Here is a 20,114-nt window from a genome sequence, read left to right as displayed (position 1 = left end):
ATGGTGTGAAGCTGATCTCAGCAAAGTGGAGGTGCTGATGGAAGGACTCAGCTGATTTCTTGGAGAATCCATAATAACTAAAATTGTTTTGATACCTTTACTGTCCTTTACTCAAGGACAGAACACCAGCTAATTAGTTTACTGCCAGAAATGTGCAAGCAAGATTTACTTTTTCTAGACTGCCTACCTTTTCTCCCCTTGCCTATAAATCCTGTCCTTGCCTTTGTTCTCTAAGTCAAGGACCCTGCTATGAGAGCAATTTGTGTAAAAATAAATACCTGTGTTTTTTTAAATAGACACAGAAACTATTTTCTATTTACATTTAAAAATACATTGTTTTAATGACTGGAGATTAAAGCCTTTAGAAAAGCAAATCCATTTTCTATTTGTTATATGAAATAATCTAACAGATCACTTAATGGACTTTGTGTAAAAATTCCCTTGCCATTGAATATCAAAGCATTTTTATATTAACCCATTTTCTTCTGCAAGGTCCTACTCCACAATGGGCTACTATCTTCATTTCTCAGTGATACTGTCCATTTGAGACTCTTCAAGCTGTTTGCACCTAAATGATTCAACCAATTTTTATTATTTTACATGGGTTTCCATAGCAGTGACACCCATTTCAGCCACTGTAATGCAGACTTTCCCCAAAACACCAAGCCAGCCTATTCTCAAAAATAGACTTCTATTAACTTAAATAGTAACCTTCAATGTGTCAGTCTTCAAGACTACAGGGCCATGTACCTCAAAAATAAGAAATTAGTTCACAATTATCACCAACCAAAATTATATTTATTTCAGGCTTACTGCATTAGAGAAATCTTTCAGATTTCAGGTGGCTAGCTGGTCTGTGGTTTATTTTCAGCTGAGTTTCTGAGAACTAAACATAGGGTGCCTATTCACCAACATGAGTTAAGGTAGCCCATCACAGCTTTAAAAAACACACAAAAAAACTCCAGCCTAGTTCATCTTCCCAATTTGTTTAACTCTTGCTCACTATTCCCTGTGGACTAATTGCAAAGGTTTGTCTATAATAGGCACTTTATAAATATTTGCTAGAGTTGCCATAACAAAGTACTACAGACTGAGTGGCTAAACCAACATTTCCTCAGTTCTGCATGCTGGAAGTCCAAGATCAAGGTGTTGGAAGGCTTTTCTTCTGAAGTCTCTTTCCTTGGCTTGTAGAGTCTGGTCACCTCAGTGTGTCCTCATATGGTCTTTCTTGTGTGCATGGATGCCTAGTGTCTGTGTCCAAGTTTCCTCTTCTCACAAGGACAGTAGCAAGTTTGGAGTTGGACTCAACCTAATGGCCTCATTTTAACTCAGTCATCTCTTTGAAGGCCCTTTCTCCAAATATAGTCACATTCTGAAGTACTAGGGTTAGGATTAAAATACTTAAAGTTTTGGGAAACACTATCCAGCCTAAGTTTCCTAACAAAGAGGTCCAACCTGTCACTTATGTGCCTTCAAAGATTTTGGCTCAATATTTGTGTGAAAGTGTTATAGCGTCAACAGTAAATAAAACTTATGGAGGTCACATAAGAAGAGTGAAAGTGCAGTTTGCCTAGAGCAGTGGTCGGCAAACTGCGGCCCCTTGACTGTGGCTTTTCCACAAAATACCACGTGTGGGCACGCACGTAGTGTGATTGAAACTTCGTGGCCACACTCAAGGGGCCAAAGAGCCGCATGTGGCTCGAGAGCCGCAGTTTGCCGACCACTGGCCTAGAGACCAGACATTTGATCACAAGCACCCAGTTTTTAAAAAATTTTATCTTTATTGTTAAAAGTATTATAAATGTCCCCTTTGTGGGCTTTTTCCCCCCACTGACCTCCTCCAACCCCAACTGCCCCTCCCAGGCCTTCACCACACCATTGGGCACCCAGCTTTATGCATAATTCTTTTAAAAAAATATTGAAATGGATGAAAAAAAATCAATAACTTATGTAAGAATCAAGAAGAAATGAAGAGTGATATAGCTGCAATAAAAAACACCATTGAAAGCATCAACAGTAGACTAGGAGAAGCGGAGGACCAAATTAGCAAATTAGAAGACGGAAGCAAAACACACCCAAACTGAATGCAATTGGAGAAAAAAATCAAAAGACAGGAGGAGAGCCTAAGGGAGCTATGGGACAACATGAAACGAAGCAACATATGAATAATAGGGGTGCCAGAACAACAGGAAGAGGAACAAGGGTTAGAAAACCTATTTGAAGAAATAATGTCAGAAAACTTCCCTGAGGTGGGGAAGAAAAAAGTCACACAAGCACAGAGAGTCCCAAACAAGATGAACCCGAAAAGACCCACACCAAGACACATCATAATTACCATGGCAAATGTTCAGGACAAAGAGAGAATCTTACAGGCTGCAAGAGAGAGACAGAAAGTTACATACTAGGGATCTCCCAACAGATTATCAAATGATTTTTCAACAGAAACACATCAGGCCAGAAAAGAATGGACGGAAATTTACAAAGTGATGCAAAGCAAGGAACTGAATCCAAGAATACTCTATCCAGCAAGGCTATCATTCAAAATTGAAGGGGAAATAAGAAGCTTCACAGACAAAAAAAAGGCTAAGGGAGTTTATCGCCACCAAGCCAGCCATGCAAGAAATGCTAAAGGGACTGGTGTAAAAAGAAGAAATAAAAAGCTAAGAAAACAGGCAAAAAAAAAATAGAAATGGCTACAAACAAGTACCTTTCAATAATAACTTTAAAGGTAAGTGGACTAAATGCTCCAATCAAAAGACATCGAGTGGCTGAAGGATAAAAAAACATGACCCATATATATGCTGTCTATAAGAGACCCACCTCAGAAGAAGGGACTCACACAGACTGAAAGTAAAGGGATGGAAAAATATCTTTCAGGCAAATGGAAATGAAAAAAAAGCTGGGGTAGCAATACTTATATCGGACAAAATAGACCTCAAAGTGAAGGCCATAACAAGAGATAAGGAAGGCCACTTCATAATACTAAAGGGATCGATACAACAAGAGGATATAACCCTGATAAACATATATGCACCCAGTGCAGGAGCACCCAAATACATAAAAAAATACTCCTGGAAGATATCAAGGGAGAGATCAACAACAATACAATCATAGTAGGGGACTTTAATACACCACTGACATCACTGGATAAATCCTCTAGACAAAAAATCAGCAAAGAAACAGCAATCCTAAATGACTCACTAGATCAAATGGACTTAATCGACATCTTCAGAACATTTCACCCCAAAGCCACAGATTACATGTTCTTCTCAAGTGCACATAGGACATTCTCAAAAATAGACCACATATTGGGTCACAAGCAAAGTCTTCCCAAATTCAAGAAGACTGAAATCATATCAAGCATTTTCTCAGACCACAACAGCCTATTAGAAATAAACTACAATAAAAACAACCCAAAAAACTCAAAACACTTGGAAGCTGAGAAGCATGCTATTAAACAATGACTGGGTTACCAAAGAGATCAAAGAAAAAATTAAAAACATCCTGGAAACTAATGACAATAAAAACACAACAAACCAAAATCTATAGGACACAATGAAAGCAGCCGTGAGAGTAAAGTTTATAGCTCTACAGGCCAACCTCAAAAAACAAAAACAAAAAATGGTAGTAAATCATCTAACTCTATAACTCAAAGAATTAGAAAGAGAGCAACAAGAAAAGCCTACAGTATCCAGAAGGAAGGAGATAATAAAGACCAGAGCAGAAATGAATGACACAGAGACCAAAAAAACAATACAGAAGATAAGCAAGATTGATGAACCTCTAGCCAGGCTCACCAAGAAGCAAAGAGAGAGGACCCAAATAAACAAAATCAGAAATGTAAAATAAGAGACATAAAAGGATAAATATTCTATGATTCCACTTATATGAGGTACCTAAAACAGTCAAATTCAGAGAAAGAAAGCAGATGTTGAGGCTGGGGGAGAGGAGAATGGGGAGTTATTGCTTAATGCAGGGGTGGGGAAAATCCGGACCTCGGCCGTATAAGGCCCGAATAAGGCCAGAGAACTCATTTGGTCTGGCCCTGCCAAGACATTAGGGGTGAGTTAATTAAATGTTTGACCAAACATAGCAGGCTAATTTTTAAGTTAATAATTTTGTATGGCCTGCGAATGATGTTATAATAAATATCCAAATGGCCCTTGGCAAAAAACAGGTTCCCCACCCCTGGCTTAATGGGTAGTTTCTGTTTGGATCATGAAAAAGTTCTGGGTAGTAGTGATGGTTGCACAATAATGTAACTGTTCTTAATATGACTATACAACTTAAAATGGTAAATTTTATGTTGTGTATATTTTACAATAAAAACTGTGGCTAATGTGAGGAATGTTTAATTTGAATTAATTTAAATAAGTTTAAAAACTGATACTTGATTCAGTTATTGGAAAACTTTTAAGTCTGAAACATGTAAATTTTATAATATCCATTTAGAAGTATAGAAAAATATAATCTCACACATATTTGATATGCTGACTTTGTTTTCAAGCCTGGAGCAATGTTAATATAGCTATATCCTTTCCCTACCAGGGCAAGTCTTTCATTTTACACCTCAAGCCTAATTTTATATTTTAAATTACACAGGCTACCTTTAAGTAGTCTTCAATCATACATAACTAATAGGCATCTAAATATTTATAGAATACCTACAGAAACACAGGTTGAATTCATGGAAGCATATATTAAATCAAAAATACATCCAATACCACCGAATTGGTTTTATTTTTGTCACTGACAACATGCACAACACTATGATTGTATCATTACTTTGGTTTCTTTAAATATTACTTAAGTATGCATTAAAAATATATGTTTACATTTAAGAAACGTAACATACTAAAGAAGTCCTCTGTAAACACAATTCCTCAGTATTTTTTCCTGCTGTTTCGTACATAAATAACTTAATCTATAAAGTCATAAACAATTTAACTATTAACTCTAATGGCCTAAAAGTATACACAAATTTTGAAACTTGACAAGTGTTCTATAATTTTATAAATAACAACGTGCAATAAGTATTTGTAAGCAAATAAATGACTTCTCATCACAAGTTCTTGTCTCCCAATAGACCTTCCAGTGCACTTGGGGAAGATGTCATACATTTAAAAAGTATAAATACTCGAAAGACTAGATTTTTTAAATAGTACAGAAGGTTGTCATTTAAATATTATCAAGCCTTACTAAAATCACTTCAGTTTGTCTGAAGAACAAAACATGCTACTGAAGAGTAAATGCTTATTCTGCCATTTAAATGGAAGCTAACAAATTCTAAAATAAAGTCAGATTGAATTTGTATTAGTCTTGATAAAAATATTCCATTGAGATTCTATTACAGAAACATAATCAAAACTTATTATGAGGCAAATTTTGATTAGTTAAAACTCTATAGTAAAAACGACACGCAAAAATAACCTTAGAAAGACATTATAGAACATTAGATTATTTAGTTTTTGTTTAATGACTGGAAATCTTTATTCCTTCAGAAAATAGTAACATATTTGTTGAACGACAGTTCCTGTTAGTGACTAGATATCCACTGGCTATCTACTGAGTTATTAGATAACCACTCAAGATGTATTAGGTAAGTACTCAATTTATTTTTATGTAATAAACATAAAAAGAATTTTGCATGTTGAAAATGTTTCATCATTTTCAGATTGTAAAACTAAGGGAAAAACATTCTCGATATTCTCATAAATGATTCAATTGACAAATAAAAAGTAAAAGCTAAGTACTATCATTACTTTTAAAATCCAAGTTTCTAAAAGTTTTATTTTTCAACCAATACAAAATTGATCTGGTTCACACTATTCACTGCTAGACAAATTTTGTTTAAAAATTAAACATTCTTTGTTAAAGAGATTAGAACAAATGTTTTTGATTCTGATATATATAATGAATATAAATCAAAATTCACAAATGGTGGTTGAAATTCTGTCAACTTTTAGCCTAGTGCAACATAAATCCAGTTATTTTACATAAACAATTTAAAATTAAAGTTTATAATGGAAATGTCAGCAAGTCCTAACTACTACATTACTACTAATGGGTTCCACTATACTACAAACAGGCTCACCAGATGTGCACATCTGATAGACTGCTTAGAAAATTAAAGCTATCAGATCTATAAATAAGGAATAAATATGAACACTGTAATGCCAAAGCATTAGCACTGTTTAAAAAAGCAAGATGTGATGTAAACACATTTGACAGTCCTCTCTGTAAGCCACTTTTCATTGATTTATAAAGCTATGGTTTTATAATTCTTTTAAAAAGGAAAATGTTGCTACACTGCTGCATGCAGTAATTTCATTGTACATTCTTGAGTACAATTCGATCTTCAAATCCTCTTGCAGAGTTTGACATCCCATTAGGAATTCTCCAGAAAGTCAGCTTGACATATTTTCAGCAGCCTGTAACAAGAAAGTAAGATTCATTATAATAAAACCATGGAAAAAGAGACACCATGGAAATAAATTTGTCAATACCACACTGTCATTAACAAACAAATCCTCCCCAACATATATCAAAACAGTTTTGCCAGATAATGTAGTGGTTTTCATTTTTTGTAGTACATTAGAACTAGCTTTTAAACTGATTGCTAGGCTAACAGTAGGAAATTATTTAAACAATACAGTAAAATTATATTGCTACTTAAAAAATTAACCTATAGAAGACCTTATCCACACAGTCTTTATTAGTTTGTCCATTTCTCCATGTTTCTTTATAATGCAAAAAGAGGATTAAGATGAAAAAAGACCTTTCTGTTATGTTGTAAGCTAGAGAAAAAAAGAGAAAATAATGAACTCATGACTAATCCTGTTTCACCTATACCAAACTACTACGACCTTCCATGATTATTCTGCAGAAATTCCAAGGCACCATATAATTCCATCAATAAAAAGACTTGATATATATTTCTAAAAATAAGAATTCAGTTGGTTAGAGCAACATCCAAATACACCAATGTTGCTGGTTCAATCTCCTAGGTAGAAAAACAAATGGATGTTTCTTTTTCTTTAAGTATCAATAAATAAGTTAAAAAGAGCCCTAACTGGTTTGGCTTATTGGATAGAGCGTCAGCCTTCGGACTGAAGGGTCCCGGGTTCGATCCAGTCAACAGCATCTCCCCAGTAAGGGGGCTTGATCTCCAGGAGGGGGTGTGTAGGAGGCAGCTGATCAGTGATTCTCTCTCATCACTGATGTTTCTATCTTTCTCTCCCTCTCCTTTCCTCTCTGAAATAGAAATATATTTAAAAATAAAGGATTAAATAAGTTATTAATGACAAATATGAAAATATTGATTTTTAAAAAGTTTAATTTCAGATATGCATGCGGTTTTTAATTCATTTACACTTCCACTTCTTAATTAAAACTTGCTTTTAAGTTTAGTCTAATTTCAGAAGTCTGTCATGAAAATCCCTTAAGATATTAGGAATATAACAGATAACTCAACCTGAAACAGAACTTACCTTGTTTTTCTATATAGTTAGCTATTCTTAATTAGCCTTGCCCTTCTTTGAGTTTACTAAATTCACAATAATTAAAACCCAATTTGAAAAAAATAGTCCCTTGTTCTAAGAACCATTAATGGTTCTTCTACTAGCTTTAGCCACATAACCTTTAGTAACTCACTCTTTCATCTTCCTAACCCCATTCTCAGTATCATATACTTCAAAAAAAAACTTGAAATAATATATACAATTTTAGGATTTTTAAAATTAAAGCACCTTAACTTTAATGCAATTTAATCTGTCTTGTCCCATTCCATTTTCATACTAATTTTAGAAGTTCTCCAAGATACAGATAATGTATCAAGTATGATACACTAAAAATGAAACAATTATTTTCATTTAAACTAAGTAAGCCATCAACCACGTGTAGCATTCATGTTAGATGAATGCAGAACTACTTTCTATGCAAATGGACAGCAATCGCATCCTAGACGCCCATATAGTTACCAGATGGCCATTAAAGACTCCAAAAATTTGTAAGCATTGGGCCTGGGAAAAACCAGTGTTAGTAGCCTTCTTTTCCAAACTCTTTTCTGTGCAAGTTTATTCCTTTCTTTGGTAGGATGGATGGGACCATTGAACTTAATCCCTCGTTTCTCTCTCAACTAAAATTCTGCTCGAATGTCCTCGTGTTGCAGACCTGCCTACACAGTGAGAGATATATCACTCACCCTTAGATATTAGTGATGGTTCAGGATAGCCACAAGAGAAAGAGCAAGGCTTAAGGTATAGGAATGCATCAATGACAGTGTAATTCAAGACACCATGGCACAAAGTAGAGGTACAGAAAAGTAGGTCTTGCCTAGAATTTCTGAAATTATAATATGTAAATGATTGCTTACCCATTAATAGTAGCACTAAGGAAACAATACAAAAATTCAGTGTTAAGCAACCCTGGTATGTGCCCTTGACCAGGAACTGAACCCACGACCCTTCGGTGCTCAGGGTGACACTAACCACTTGTCACAGTGGCCAGGGCTCACTGTTGTTAATTCAAACGGCCCACTCTGCCCTGCCCTCTTCTCCCTCACCCAGATTCCTCAATATACCAGTCTGTGAAAGAGAAAGATAATTCGAATCACTAGGATTTCTAGGTAAAGCTAGAATGCAGCAGGAACAGATTCTCCTTACCCTATTTTTCATACCAAATGAAGTAAAAAGTACAAGAAAAAAAATTCATTAGCAGCAACCACACAAAAAAGGTAGAACCTTATGCTTATAACTCTTTACCAATCCCAACTCCAACCCAACAGAAGCAGTAAATACAGGATAAACTTTAATCTAGAGAAGCAACCTGAGGAAGGGTATTTCATTCAATAAAATTAAGTGTAATACTTTTATTTTTAAAGTAGCATTATACTATTTAGAATGGTGTTCACTATTATCATTGGTTATCTCTTGGGTGATCTTTTTTAAAATTTTATTGATTGATTTCAGAGAGGGAGAGAGAGATAGAAACATCAATGATGAGAGAGAATAATTGATCGACTGCCTCCTGCATGTCCCCTACTGGGGATCAAACCCAGAACCTAGGCATGTGCTGGGACTGGGAATCAACCAGTGACCTCCTGGTTCATGGGTCAATGCTCAACCACTGAGCCACAGTGGCTGGGCTTAACATTCTTTTCAGCTAGGTTATTTGCTCCTGGCTCCTTTATAGTACTCACAAATTGCATTACAATAAAAAAATCTCTACCCGGAAACAGCCTAATATCCATTCACAGTAGAAAAAAATAAAGTTTAGTGTATTTGTACAATGAAACATTATTAAAGTGAAAAGGAATATATTAGTTACACACAACATAAATGAACCTCACAAACATCCTATCTAATAATAGACAAAGATTCAAATTGACCGTACCTTCGCTACACCCACCATTGGCTAATCAGAGCGATATGCAAATTAACCGCCAACAAAGATGGCGGTTACTTTGCATACGTAGGCGCAAAGAGGAGGAGCGAAGACTGAAGGCGGCTCTGACCGGAGCAACGAGGGGCTTGAAGGCGGCTCCAGCCGGAGCAGCGAGGGCTTGAAGGTGGCTCCGGCAGGAGCAAAGGCCTGGGTCCCAGGTGCTGGAGGAAAACCGGTGCTGGCAGCCAAGGGAAGGGAAGGCCTATTGCACGAATCTTTTCGTGCAACAGGCCTCTAGTGTTAAATAAAAGAACCCAGTAAAAAAAGGATTGTACTGCCCAGCTGGTGTTGCTTAGTGGTTGAGTGTTGACCCACGTTGGGTCAGAGCACAAGTCCAGGTTGTGGGGGCTTGATCCCTGGTAGGGGGCATGCAGGAGGCAGCCAATCAATGTTTCTTTCTCTCCCTCTCCCTTCTTTCCTCTCTCTGAAATCAATAAAAATACATTTTTTTAAAAAGAAAAAAGATTACATTCATATCACGTTCAAAGTGTCTACCATAAAAATCAGGATAGTAGTTACTGGAGGGGGAAGCAGGAAAAAGAAGTCAATGATGGGGGAACATAAAGGGACTTCTAGGGTGTTGGCAGTGAGTTGCATAGATATCCTCTTTATGAAAAATATTTGCTCTGTAAATGTTTATCTTTTGAATTCTTTTAATAACCAAAAAGTTAAAAAAAACACAAACAAACAACCCAAATCACTGGAACTTATTGGAGAATAACAATCTGAGATGGGTAAGCTATGTGTTTTACATAGTTCTATTTCCTCAAATAAAAGAAATAAAGCTAAAGAAAAGCCACTTTGTCCTTAGAAGTTTTAAAAGGACTAACTGGAAATTTCAGTATTCTTGCATGGTGAGTTGGTGCTATATAAACATGAAAATAAAAATCACCTGATATTTTAAATCAGAGTGTGTCTAAGCAAGAGAAGGAATGCTTTTCCTATTCCCAGTATCAGCACTTTAAAGGTGCTAAATTTGAACTTGACAAAAAGTGGACCTTTGGGCTTATGTTGGCAGTACAGCCCAATTGCCCTCAGCAGCTCCCTGGACTCTGAGACCCCTGAGTCATTCTTCCCTTTTTTTGAATAAATTCATGTTCACAGCTGGTTAGCTCGCTTGCCAAGTTCCTGCCTATGGAATGCCAGAAGTCTGACAGCCTTCCTTCATTCTGTACTTCACAGGTCCCTTTCAGTCCAAGCTGGCAGTGTTTTGTGCTGAGATGGCTAACTGCATCTATGAAACATACCTAATCTCTTCACAGGTTCCTCAACCACACTCCTGTCCTTCTCTCCAGAATGTACTATCTGGATGGGCTCAGAATTTTTCAAAGCAAGTGTCATTGCTTTTTGCTTACTGTTCCCTCCCCAATTTCTCATTCCTTTTACATTTTACTATAAGAACAAGAAGATAATATCCAAGTTCATCACTTACAAGCTTTATTTTCCTTCCAACAGTAGAACATAATTCAGCCAGGGCTCCTTCACTTTATAGAGAGAATAGTCTTTCCTCCAGTGCCTAATAATATGCTCTTCATTTCCCTCTGACACTTTACCAGAAGCCCTAATGTCCATATTCCTTGCAATATTCTGTTCATAATGTTATATGTATTCTCTAAGATGATTAAAGCTTTCTCTACAGCTCTCCTGTCTTTCTGAGCCCTCATCATAACTGTCTTTAATGTCCATCAATCTACCAACAATCTCTTCAAGACAATCTAGGTTTTTTCTATAAAATGCATTAAAACCATCCAATCTCCATTCATTACCCAATTCCAAAGCGACTTCTACATTGGTAGGTGTTTCTTATAGAAGCACTCCACTTCCCAGCAGTAAACCTGTGTTAGATTTCTAAGTCTGCCATAACAAAGTTCCACAAACTAGGTAATTTAAAACAATAGAAATTTATTCTCTCACTGTTCTGGAGACAGAAGTCCAAAAATCAAGGTGTCAGCAGGGCCAGCCACTCTCGAAGGCTCTGGTCAAGGATCCTTCCTTGCTTCTTATGGCTGCCAATAATCCTTGGCCTTCTTTGCCCTGTAGATGTCATCACTCCAATCTCTACTTCTGTCATTACATGGCACTCTCCCCTCTGTGTCTGTGCCTTCACATGATACTTTGTGTATCTGGTCTAAATTTCCCACATCTTATAAGGACATTAGTCATTAATCCATTATAATCTCACCTTAACTTGATTATACCTGCAGATATACTATTTCCAAATAAGGTCATATTCACAGATACTGTACCTGAGCATATGTTATTTCAGGCAGACACAATTTTACCCACAACACAGGGAAAATTCTAAGGGAGACTACTAGGAAAGAAACAACATAGTCTATCACAGTAGCAACTTTTCTGATCTGAACATATGCTACTAAGCTTTTGCTCTTCAGAATTTCTCTTGATGATGGATAGAAGTTACTTTAATCTTATTTAAGATCTTTCACATAACTTTATCATTAATCATTTTCTAAACAAAAGCATTTTTATTTAGAATGAAATAACAACTGGATCTCTACCTTTAGTGCTTCAGTGGCCTTGCGAAGTTCCTTAATAACTGCCGATAAAGCTTCTGGATTAATTCCTTGTTCACAAAGCCGTACACAAATAGACAGAGTCTCCATATCTAAGCCAGTATTCAAAATTCTTGAAATCTCGAGCAGAACTGAAAAAGAAAAATTTTAAAACCAAAATCTTAGATTTTAAAAAATGCACATAATACTTTGTTTTTAATTTGTATATTACTATAAATACCAAAGAACTAGCATGCCATCCTTACATTTGGAAATAGATAATACTGTCTTGCCCTTACTTAGCTCTAGAAACTTCAAAATAAACTTACAATCTCCCTCCACACAACTGCTTTTTATTCCAGCACCCACTTAATATCCATCTAAAATTTATGCATCATTATTCTGAACATTTCCCCACTTTTTATATTCTTTTACAATGTAATTGAGTTAGTCACATAACATTACATTTTATGGAAACATCAGACATTACTTAACCATTCCATTTTAAGAGTTAGGTAGCTCTCATGTTGTCCCCCATTAAAATAATATGGTGGTAAGCATCTGTACATACTAACTTTATTTTATTAGGATAAATTCCTAGAACTGCAGCTGTTCAGTCAGTAATATACATACCTAAGGCTTTAAAAATATTTCAAAACTTTTACAATTTGACTGAGTATACATCTTTATTGAGCCTAAGAATAAAAAAAATGAAAGCTTATGCTTTTAACTTTATTTTTATAGTACTTCATTTTATTATAGTTTATAAAAGTATCTGTCTTTCAAATGACAAACATTATCATAGAGGACCGCAAGAAGTAAACACACTGGCCACATTAAACTTTCTTTTTAGGAATTTTTATGTCAATGGTTAATGTGTTATCTATTGCTTTCCTGTACTATTTTCCCTTGGTATTATGCTTAGAAAGATTATGATTATTCACTAATATTCTCTTCCAGCACTTGGAAAACTTATCCCCCCCTCTCTCATCCCCATAAATATTTAATTATTTAACTCCCTAGAGTTTAGATGGAAAATAGAATCTCTTAACTTTCCTTTCAGAAATAAGTCAGTTGCCCAATACTATTTATTGAACAATCTATCCTTTTACCACTCAATTATGATGTCACCATTATCATAAATTCCCATATACCTATGGATTTGTTGCATGTGTACCTTGTGTCAGAGCCACAATTTTAATTATTAATTTTATACTGCTTGTAGGTTAAAGAAACTTTTGTTACCTTTTATTATCATAAGTCCTTTCATTCTCTCCATAAGCTTAAAAATATTGATCAATTCCGAAAACAAATTCCATTTGGATACTGACTTGAATTGCATGAAATCTACATATTATTTTGGGACAAATGGACAATATTAAATCACCTATTAATTTAAGTCCTCCTAAAAACTGTTAAGTCTTCCATTCCTCTACTTAACTTTTGAACACATGGAGTACAGTTCTGTCTTTGTCAGTTAATGCTAACATCTGTGGCAATTTTGGGTATGTTTCAACTGAATTTTTCTCATCGTGGGTTGTATTTTTCTGCTTTGCATACTTAATTTTTTATTGGATGGCAGACATTGTGAATTTTATCTTGTTGGCTGATGGCTATTTTTCCATTTCTATATTCTGATTTTTGTAATGAGGTAGTTATCCGGAAAGTTTGATCCTTTTGGGTCTTTTAAGATTCATTAGTCAGGACCAGAGCCCTACTTAAATGTAAGGCTACTTATATTCTCCATCACTAAGGTAAGATCCACCTGAGTCCTCTACCCAGTCATGTGAATTATGAAGTTTTCCATTTTAGTTGGTAGATAAAGGCACTATTCTAGCCCTGTGTGGGCATGGTATATTGTTCCCTCTATTTCTTTTGATTGGTTCTTGCCTCAGCTTTTGGGGTACTTTCCCTGCATACATGTGCTATTCAATGCTCTGCTGAATACTTGAGGGAGACTTTCTGCAGACCTCCAGAATTCGCTCTGGGTGCAACTTTTCTAGTAGGCACTCTGTCCTGCAAGCTCTCCCTTTTGTAGTCTCCCTGGACTCTAAGCTCTTTCTGCTAAATTCAGGGTGTCTTCTGGGTTCCATCTGGATTCCTGCCTGAACCACACTACATTGTGGTCTGGAAACTCTCTGAAGGCAGTAAGCTGAGTAAACTATCTGGCTCATTTCACTTGTTTCTTATCTCTCTGGGGTCACTGCCTTTGCTGCCTGATGTCCAGTGAAATGAAAATCATTATTCTGCATGTTTTGCCTGGGTATTTTGGTTGTTTCAGGTAGGGGGGTTAATTCAGTCTGTTACTTCATCTTGGCTGAAAGCTGACAGCCCCTTCCCACTTACATTTCTCCAGTTTTGATATTCCAAAGTACTAATACTTTGCTCTTCAGTTGAAATCAGGCTGTTATCCATGCTATCTGCTTAATTTATTTTATCTATTTATTAATATATTTTATTGATTTTTACAGAGAAGAAGGAAGAGGAATAGAGTTAGAAACATTGATGAGAGAGAAACATCGATCAGCTGCCTCCTACACACCCTTTATTAGGGATGTGCCCACAACCAAGGTACATGTCCTTGACCGGAATTGAACCTGAGACCCTTCAGTCTGCAGACCGACGCTCTATCCACTGAGCAAAACTGGCTAGGGCTGCTTAATTTATTTTAATAACTCTTTTAAGATTTCTAATTTTCCACCATAATTACTTGTTTCATAGCTAACTGCTTATTTATAACCAGTTCTTATTTTCTGTTGTTTCTGCTCTTATCCATTTAAGGTTACATTCTTTCGGTAAACCATTTTTGAGATTTCCTCTTCTTTGAATATAATCAAGTAGCAAAAAGAGTGGTTAAGGGTGTGCTCTCCAGAGCCAGACTACCTGGGTTGAAATCCCACTTTCATTACTTAGTAGGCCAGGTAACCTCTCTGTGCCTTTATTTCGCCATTCTGTAAAATGGGGAAAATCATAATAGTTATAGGATTGTTGTGAGGATTAAAGGATAGTTAGAATGGTGTTTGGCATATGGTAGCGCTCAATAATACTTTCTTTCCCCCCTATTTTTCATGTTAGTTGTTATGTTTTTCTTCTACCATGAGTACTTTGTGATTTTTGACTGAAAGCACATCTACACTAATAATCTACACTAATAAAAGAGAAACATGGTAATTAGCGTACGACTGCTACCCTTCCCATTGGCTAATCAGCGTATCCTTATGCAAATTAACTGTCAGCCAAGATGGCAGCCGGCAGCCAGGCAGCTGGAAGCGAACATGAGGCTTGCTTGCTCCAGTGACTGCAGACTCCAACGTTCCCCGCCTGACTTGCAGGCCTCTGAGCTGCAACTCTAAGCAACTATGTACTATGTTGCAAATAAGAAGCTAAACAAAACCCCAGAAACCAGCTGTCAGTCAGCCCCGGACCGCAACATTGTATCGATGTTTTCAGCAGTGAGGCCTCAGAGCTAAAGCTGGCCCAGAATAAAAAAAAAAAAAAGAAAACAAGGAGCAGTTGGGAGCTTTTAGTCACCTGCCAGCCGGAACACAGCCCTCAGCCCCTCAGCCAGCCTGGCCAGGCACCCCAGTGGGGACCCCCACCCTGATCCAGGACACCCTTCAGGGCAAACCAGCTGGCCCCTACCCGTGCACCAGGCCTCTATTCTATATAGTAAAAGGGTAATATGCCTCCCAGCACCGGGATCAGCGGAGCAGCGAGGCTCCCGGCACCGGGATCAGCGTGACAGGGGGCAGCACCCAAACCCCTGATCGCCCTGCGGCTCTGTGTGTGACAGGGGGCGGGGCCAAAACCTCCCTATCCGCCCTGCTCTGTTCGTGACAGGGGAAGGCGCCCCAACCCCCTGATCAGCCCTGTTCTGTGCCTGATAGGGGGGAGCTCCCCAATCCCCTGATTGCCCTGCAGCTCTGTGTGTGACATGGTGCGGCGCCCCAACCCCCACCCCCCCACGGGCCCTGCTCTGTGTGTGACAGGGTAGAGCCATAACCTCTCCATCGGCCCTGCCCTGAGTGTGACAGTGGCGGCGCCCCAACCCCCTGATCGGCCCTGCTCTGTGGGTAATAGAGGGTGGCGCCCCAACCCCCCTCCATGGGCCTTGCTCTGTGTGTGACAGGGTAGAGCCATAACCTCCCCATTGGCCCTGCCCTGAATGTGACAGGGTGCAGCGCCCCAACCCCTTGATCCGCCCTGCTCTGTGTGTGACAGGGGGCGGTGCCCCAACTCCCCTATCGGCCCTACTCTGTGAGTGACAGGGGGGAGCTCCTCAACCCCCTGATCAGCCCTGCTCTGTGAGTGACAGGGGGCAGCGCCCCAACCCCCTGATTGGCCCTGCTCTGTGACAGGGGGCAGCACCCCAACCCCCTGATCAGCCCTGCTCTGTGCGTGACAGGGGGTGGCGCCGCAACCTCCCCATTGATTCTGCCTTGAGTGTGACAGGGGGCGGTGCCCCAACCCCCCAATCGGCCCCACCCTGAGCGTGACTGAGGGTGGCATCGCAACCTCCCAATCTGCCCTGCTCTGTGCATGACAGAGGGCGGCGCCCCAACTCCCCAATCGGCCCTGCTCTGAGCCCGACCAGGGGCTGCACCTAGGGATTGGGCCTGCCCTCTGCCACCCAGGAGCAGGCCTAAGCCAGCAGGTCGTTACCTCCTGAGGGGTCCCAGACTGCAAGAGGGCACAGGCCGGGCTGAGGGACCCCCCTCCCCCGCCCCCGAGTGCACAAATTTTTGTGCACCAGGCCTCTAGTACTATATAATAAAAGAGTAATATGCAAATTGAACGACCGGTTGCTATGACGTGCACTGACCACCAGTGGGCAGATGCTCAATGCAGGAACTGCCCCCTGGTGGTTAGTACACTTCCACAGGGGAGTGCCACTCAGCCAGAAGAGGGCTCATGGCTGGCCAGCACAGCGGCGGTGGCAGGAGCCTCTACCGCCTCCATGGCAGCGCTAAGGATGTCCAATTAATGGCTTAGGCCCGCTCCCTGTAGAGAGCGTGCCTAAGCTGTCAGTCAGACATCCTCCAAAGGGTCCCAGACTGTGAGAGGGCACAGGCCAGGCTGAGGGGACCGCCCCCGAGTGCACGAATTTTCAAGCACCGTGTCTTGTCTTCTACAGATTTTCTTGGATGTCCTGGATTGATGATGTGTTCTTGGATGGGGAGTATCACACTGGTCTCAACCCTATTCATCAGGTTTGTGGAAGCATCCCAGCTCTAGACACACAAGACAAATGAATGTATTTCTCAATCCCTAGCCACAGCAGATGGCATCTTTCTGGCCTCAGTTTCGCTCAAACAGGGCAGTATACTTTGTGAGGTTTCATTCCCAATCCCCTACTGTAGTTCCAATGAAGGCTTCTCTTTCCTTTTTTAAAAATGGCTATACTGCCGAAGCCGGTTTGGCTCAGTGGATAGAGCGTCGGCCTGCGGACTGAAGGGTCCCAGGTTCGATTCCGGTCAAGGGCATGTGCCTGGGTTGCGGGCACATCCCCAGTGGGGGATGTGCAGGAGGCAGCTGGTCGATGTTTCTCTCTCATCGATGTTTCTAACTATCTCTCTCCCTTCCTCTCTGTAAAAAATCAATAAAATATTAAAAAAAAATAAAAATGGCTATACTGATAATTGTATTTTAACATCATTTCCTGTCAATTTTATATGCTTGGAGCAGAAAGTTTCAGCCAGTGCTCAGTTATCAATTTCGAGAGTGAATCATCAATGTCTTTAATTTTTAGTTTTGGTTGTTTTCATAAATAGACTCTATCTCACTCTTGCATATTATATTTTCCTTTCAATGTGCACAAATCTGTGCACTGGGCCTCTAGTCTATCTGGGAATGGAACTGGTGACCTCTTGGATAATAAGTCCACGCTCAACCACTGAGGCACAGCGGCCCTGCGGTGTCTGTCACATCTAACAAATGTTGATCCACTGCCAACCTGGGACCTTTCTTTTTACCTTTTGGTTTGTGGACAAACCCTGTGTAGAGGAGTAGTATTCTCTAATCCACCCCTTCTGTCTTCCAATTTTTTTTTAAAATCTGTTTTCTTCATTTTTTTCATGTTCTTCCAATCTCTATAATCTTCATTTTACACGAAGTTCTCCCAGTAAAAATCCTGATGTAACCAATACAAACTATCTCATTTCTACATCAGTAGTTCCCCCACAGATAAAATGCGAGTATTCTATTCAAATGGGATCCTATGGCCATATAGTTAAGGAACCTAAACACGGCTAAAATAAGAGAATTCACTGGAAGTGAGGCCTCATTCTCTCCAACCTGTTCACAAAACACACTGGCTTCCAAGCAAAGATATTCTGATGTCAGATACATGAAGTTTCTGCGTACATAAATCCACTTACAAAATAAAACTAATCAGCTGTGACTCATCAAGAAGGATGGGAAAATAGGATGAATAAAGTGTTAAGCACAAAATTCCATTTTTCAGAAAAACAGAAAGGCAGATTTTGGTAAATAAAACATTAGATGAAAAGGCTCTAATAATATAGGTAATTCTTTGAAAAGGAAAGCAGCAGCTGGTGCCAGAAAAGCCAGAAGTCTTATTGCAAGCCCCATAAGGAGATGTCCTGGGAAGTGGCGACCACAGGGAAGGAGCCAGAGATGTGGCCTGCAGGCTGACACTGCTTAGTGAAAACCCCAGGGGGGTATGTTTTCAGAGATAAGGTTGATGTGAGTATCAAAAATTCAAAAAGCAATGTTTAGCCCTCACCGGTTTGGCTCAGTGGCTAGAGGGTCGGCCTGTGGACTGAAGGGTCCCAGACTCGATTCCAGTCAAGGGCATGTACCTTGGTTGCAGCCACATACCCAGTGGGGGGTGTGCAGGAGGCAGCTGATCGATGTTTCTAACTCTCTATCCCTCTCCCTTCCTCTCTGTAAAAAATCAATAAAATATATTTTTTAAAAAAGCAATGTTTAACATCCATCAAACATTCATATTGGTGGTAGCGAATAATATGGAGACAAAGACGTTTCCAAGTGGGATGCCATCTTCAAATACACAAAAATAATACAGAATCAGGACATTTATCAGCAACAAATAAAGAGAACAAAATATGATTATAGCAACAGATGCCAAAAATCATTTGAGCAAATATAACTAATAAAATTTTTAAGGGAAAAATAACAGAAATAAAAGAAAGCTAAAAAAAAAAAAAAAAAAAACTATCTTTCAACGATCACCTTTACCTGGTTATCTAGTATCTTTCAACGATCACCTTTACCTGGTTATCTTAAATATTCCCGTTATACCCCTAGGAGGTAACCTCATTTTACAGAAAAAAGGAGGGAGGCTCCAGGGTGGCTGGTCCGAGCTCACCAGCAGGGGTAGGAAGCGGTAGCACCCACATCTGAGGGTAGAGGGGGGGGTAACGCCAGCACCCGTTTTTCGTCCTCTGCTACCGGGTGGCTTGAACCCGGGCGGGACGCGGAGAAAGCTGGGTGCGTGGGTGCGGCGCGCGAGGAAAAGGACCGAGGCCCCGGCGCGGGAGGGGGCGTGGCGCCAGGGTGAGCGCGGGGAGGCCGGTGGCGCACCGGGTCCCGCGCGGTGGGTTCCCCGCGCGCCTCGCACCGACATCGGGGCCGAAACGCCGTGCCCGCGACCAACTACGCCGCAGCGAAGACACGTCTCCCAAGATGGGGCCACCAGCCCCGCGGCCCAGGCGGGGCCCCGGGGAGGCCCTTCAAGGATGCGGTAGGGCGCAGGAAGTGGATCTAGAGGCCTCCCGGGCTCGCCGCCGCCTCGGGGCGCGGGCTTTGGGAAACGGCAGCGAGCTCAAGGGGCCGAAACGGGCACTCACCGTCCATGGTCTCCCTCACCGCATTCAGATTCGCCGCCGCCGCCGCAGCCGCGGCCCCGGTACCGCTGCTACCCGCCATGGCGGAGGCCGAGGGAGGCGGGGGAAGGGTCTGACCCGGAAGTGGAGCGCCTTCCTTTCTGCCGGGCAATCGCACCGCGCGGCCCCCGCTCCCGCCGGCGGCCCCGCCCCCGCGCCCGGCGCCGGCGAGAGGCCGGGTGGATTTGAATTTGGAGCGTCGTTACTCGGCGCGGAACGTGGAGCGTGGAGCTGCCATTCGAATTGACTCCGCCGCCTCGACGCGATTGGCTGGTTCGCGGACAGCGGC

General features: G+C 40.3%; 1 protein-coding gene across 1 annotated transcript; it reads right to left on the bottom strand.

Annotated features, from left to right (window-relative positions):
* Window positions 1-4,721: 4,721 nt before the first annotated feature.
* MZT1 (mitotic spindle organizing protein 1) lies at window positions 4,722-20,043 on the bottom strand. Its single transcript, XM_070408963.1, has 3 exons — window positions 19,790-20,043; window positions 11,964-12,109; window positions 4,722-6,431 (listed from the first exon to the last, which is right to left on the bottom strand). Exons 1-3 carry the CDS (start codon window positions 19,866-19,868, stop codon window positions 6,408-6,410), a joined length of 249 nt encoding a protein of 82 aa, XP_070265064.1. The 5' UTR covers window positions 19,869-20,043; the 3' UTR covers window positions 4,722-6,407.
* Window positions 20,044-20,114: the final 71 nt, after the last annotated feature.

This window comes from Myotis yumanensis, unplaced genomic scaffold (assembly GCF_028538775.1).
Source record: "Myotis yumanensis isolate MYYU_CA2020_CCGP unplaced genomic scaffold, mMyoYum1.0.hap1 SCAF_3, whole genome shotgun sequence".
Lineage (NCBI taxonomy): Eukaryota > Metazoa > Chordata > Mammalia > Chiroptera > Vespertilionidae > Myotis > Myotis yumanensis.
This window is presented reverse-complemented; position numbering and strand designations above follow the sequence as displayed.

What these genes read in the sequence shown, in the direction of transcription:
- MZT1 (XM_070408963.1), bottom strand. Translation starts at nt 19,868, where the DNA reads ATGGCGGGTAGCAGCGGTACCGGGGCCGCGGCTGCGGCGGCGGCGGCG. An exon ending in GGTGAGGGAGACCATGGACG is followed by an intron (nt 12,110 to 19,789) that starts GTGAGTGCCCGT and finishes TTTCTTTTTCAG; the next exon opens with TTCTGCTCGAGATTTCAAGA. An exon ending in AGGCCACTGAAGCACTAAAG is followed by an intron (nt 6,432 to 11,963) that starts GTAGAGATCCAG and finishes TTCTTGTTACAG; the next exon opens with GCTGCTGAAAATATGTCAAG.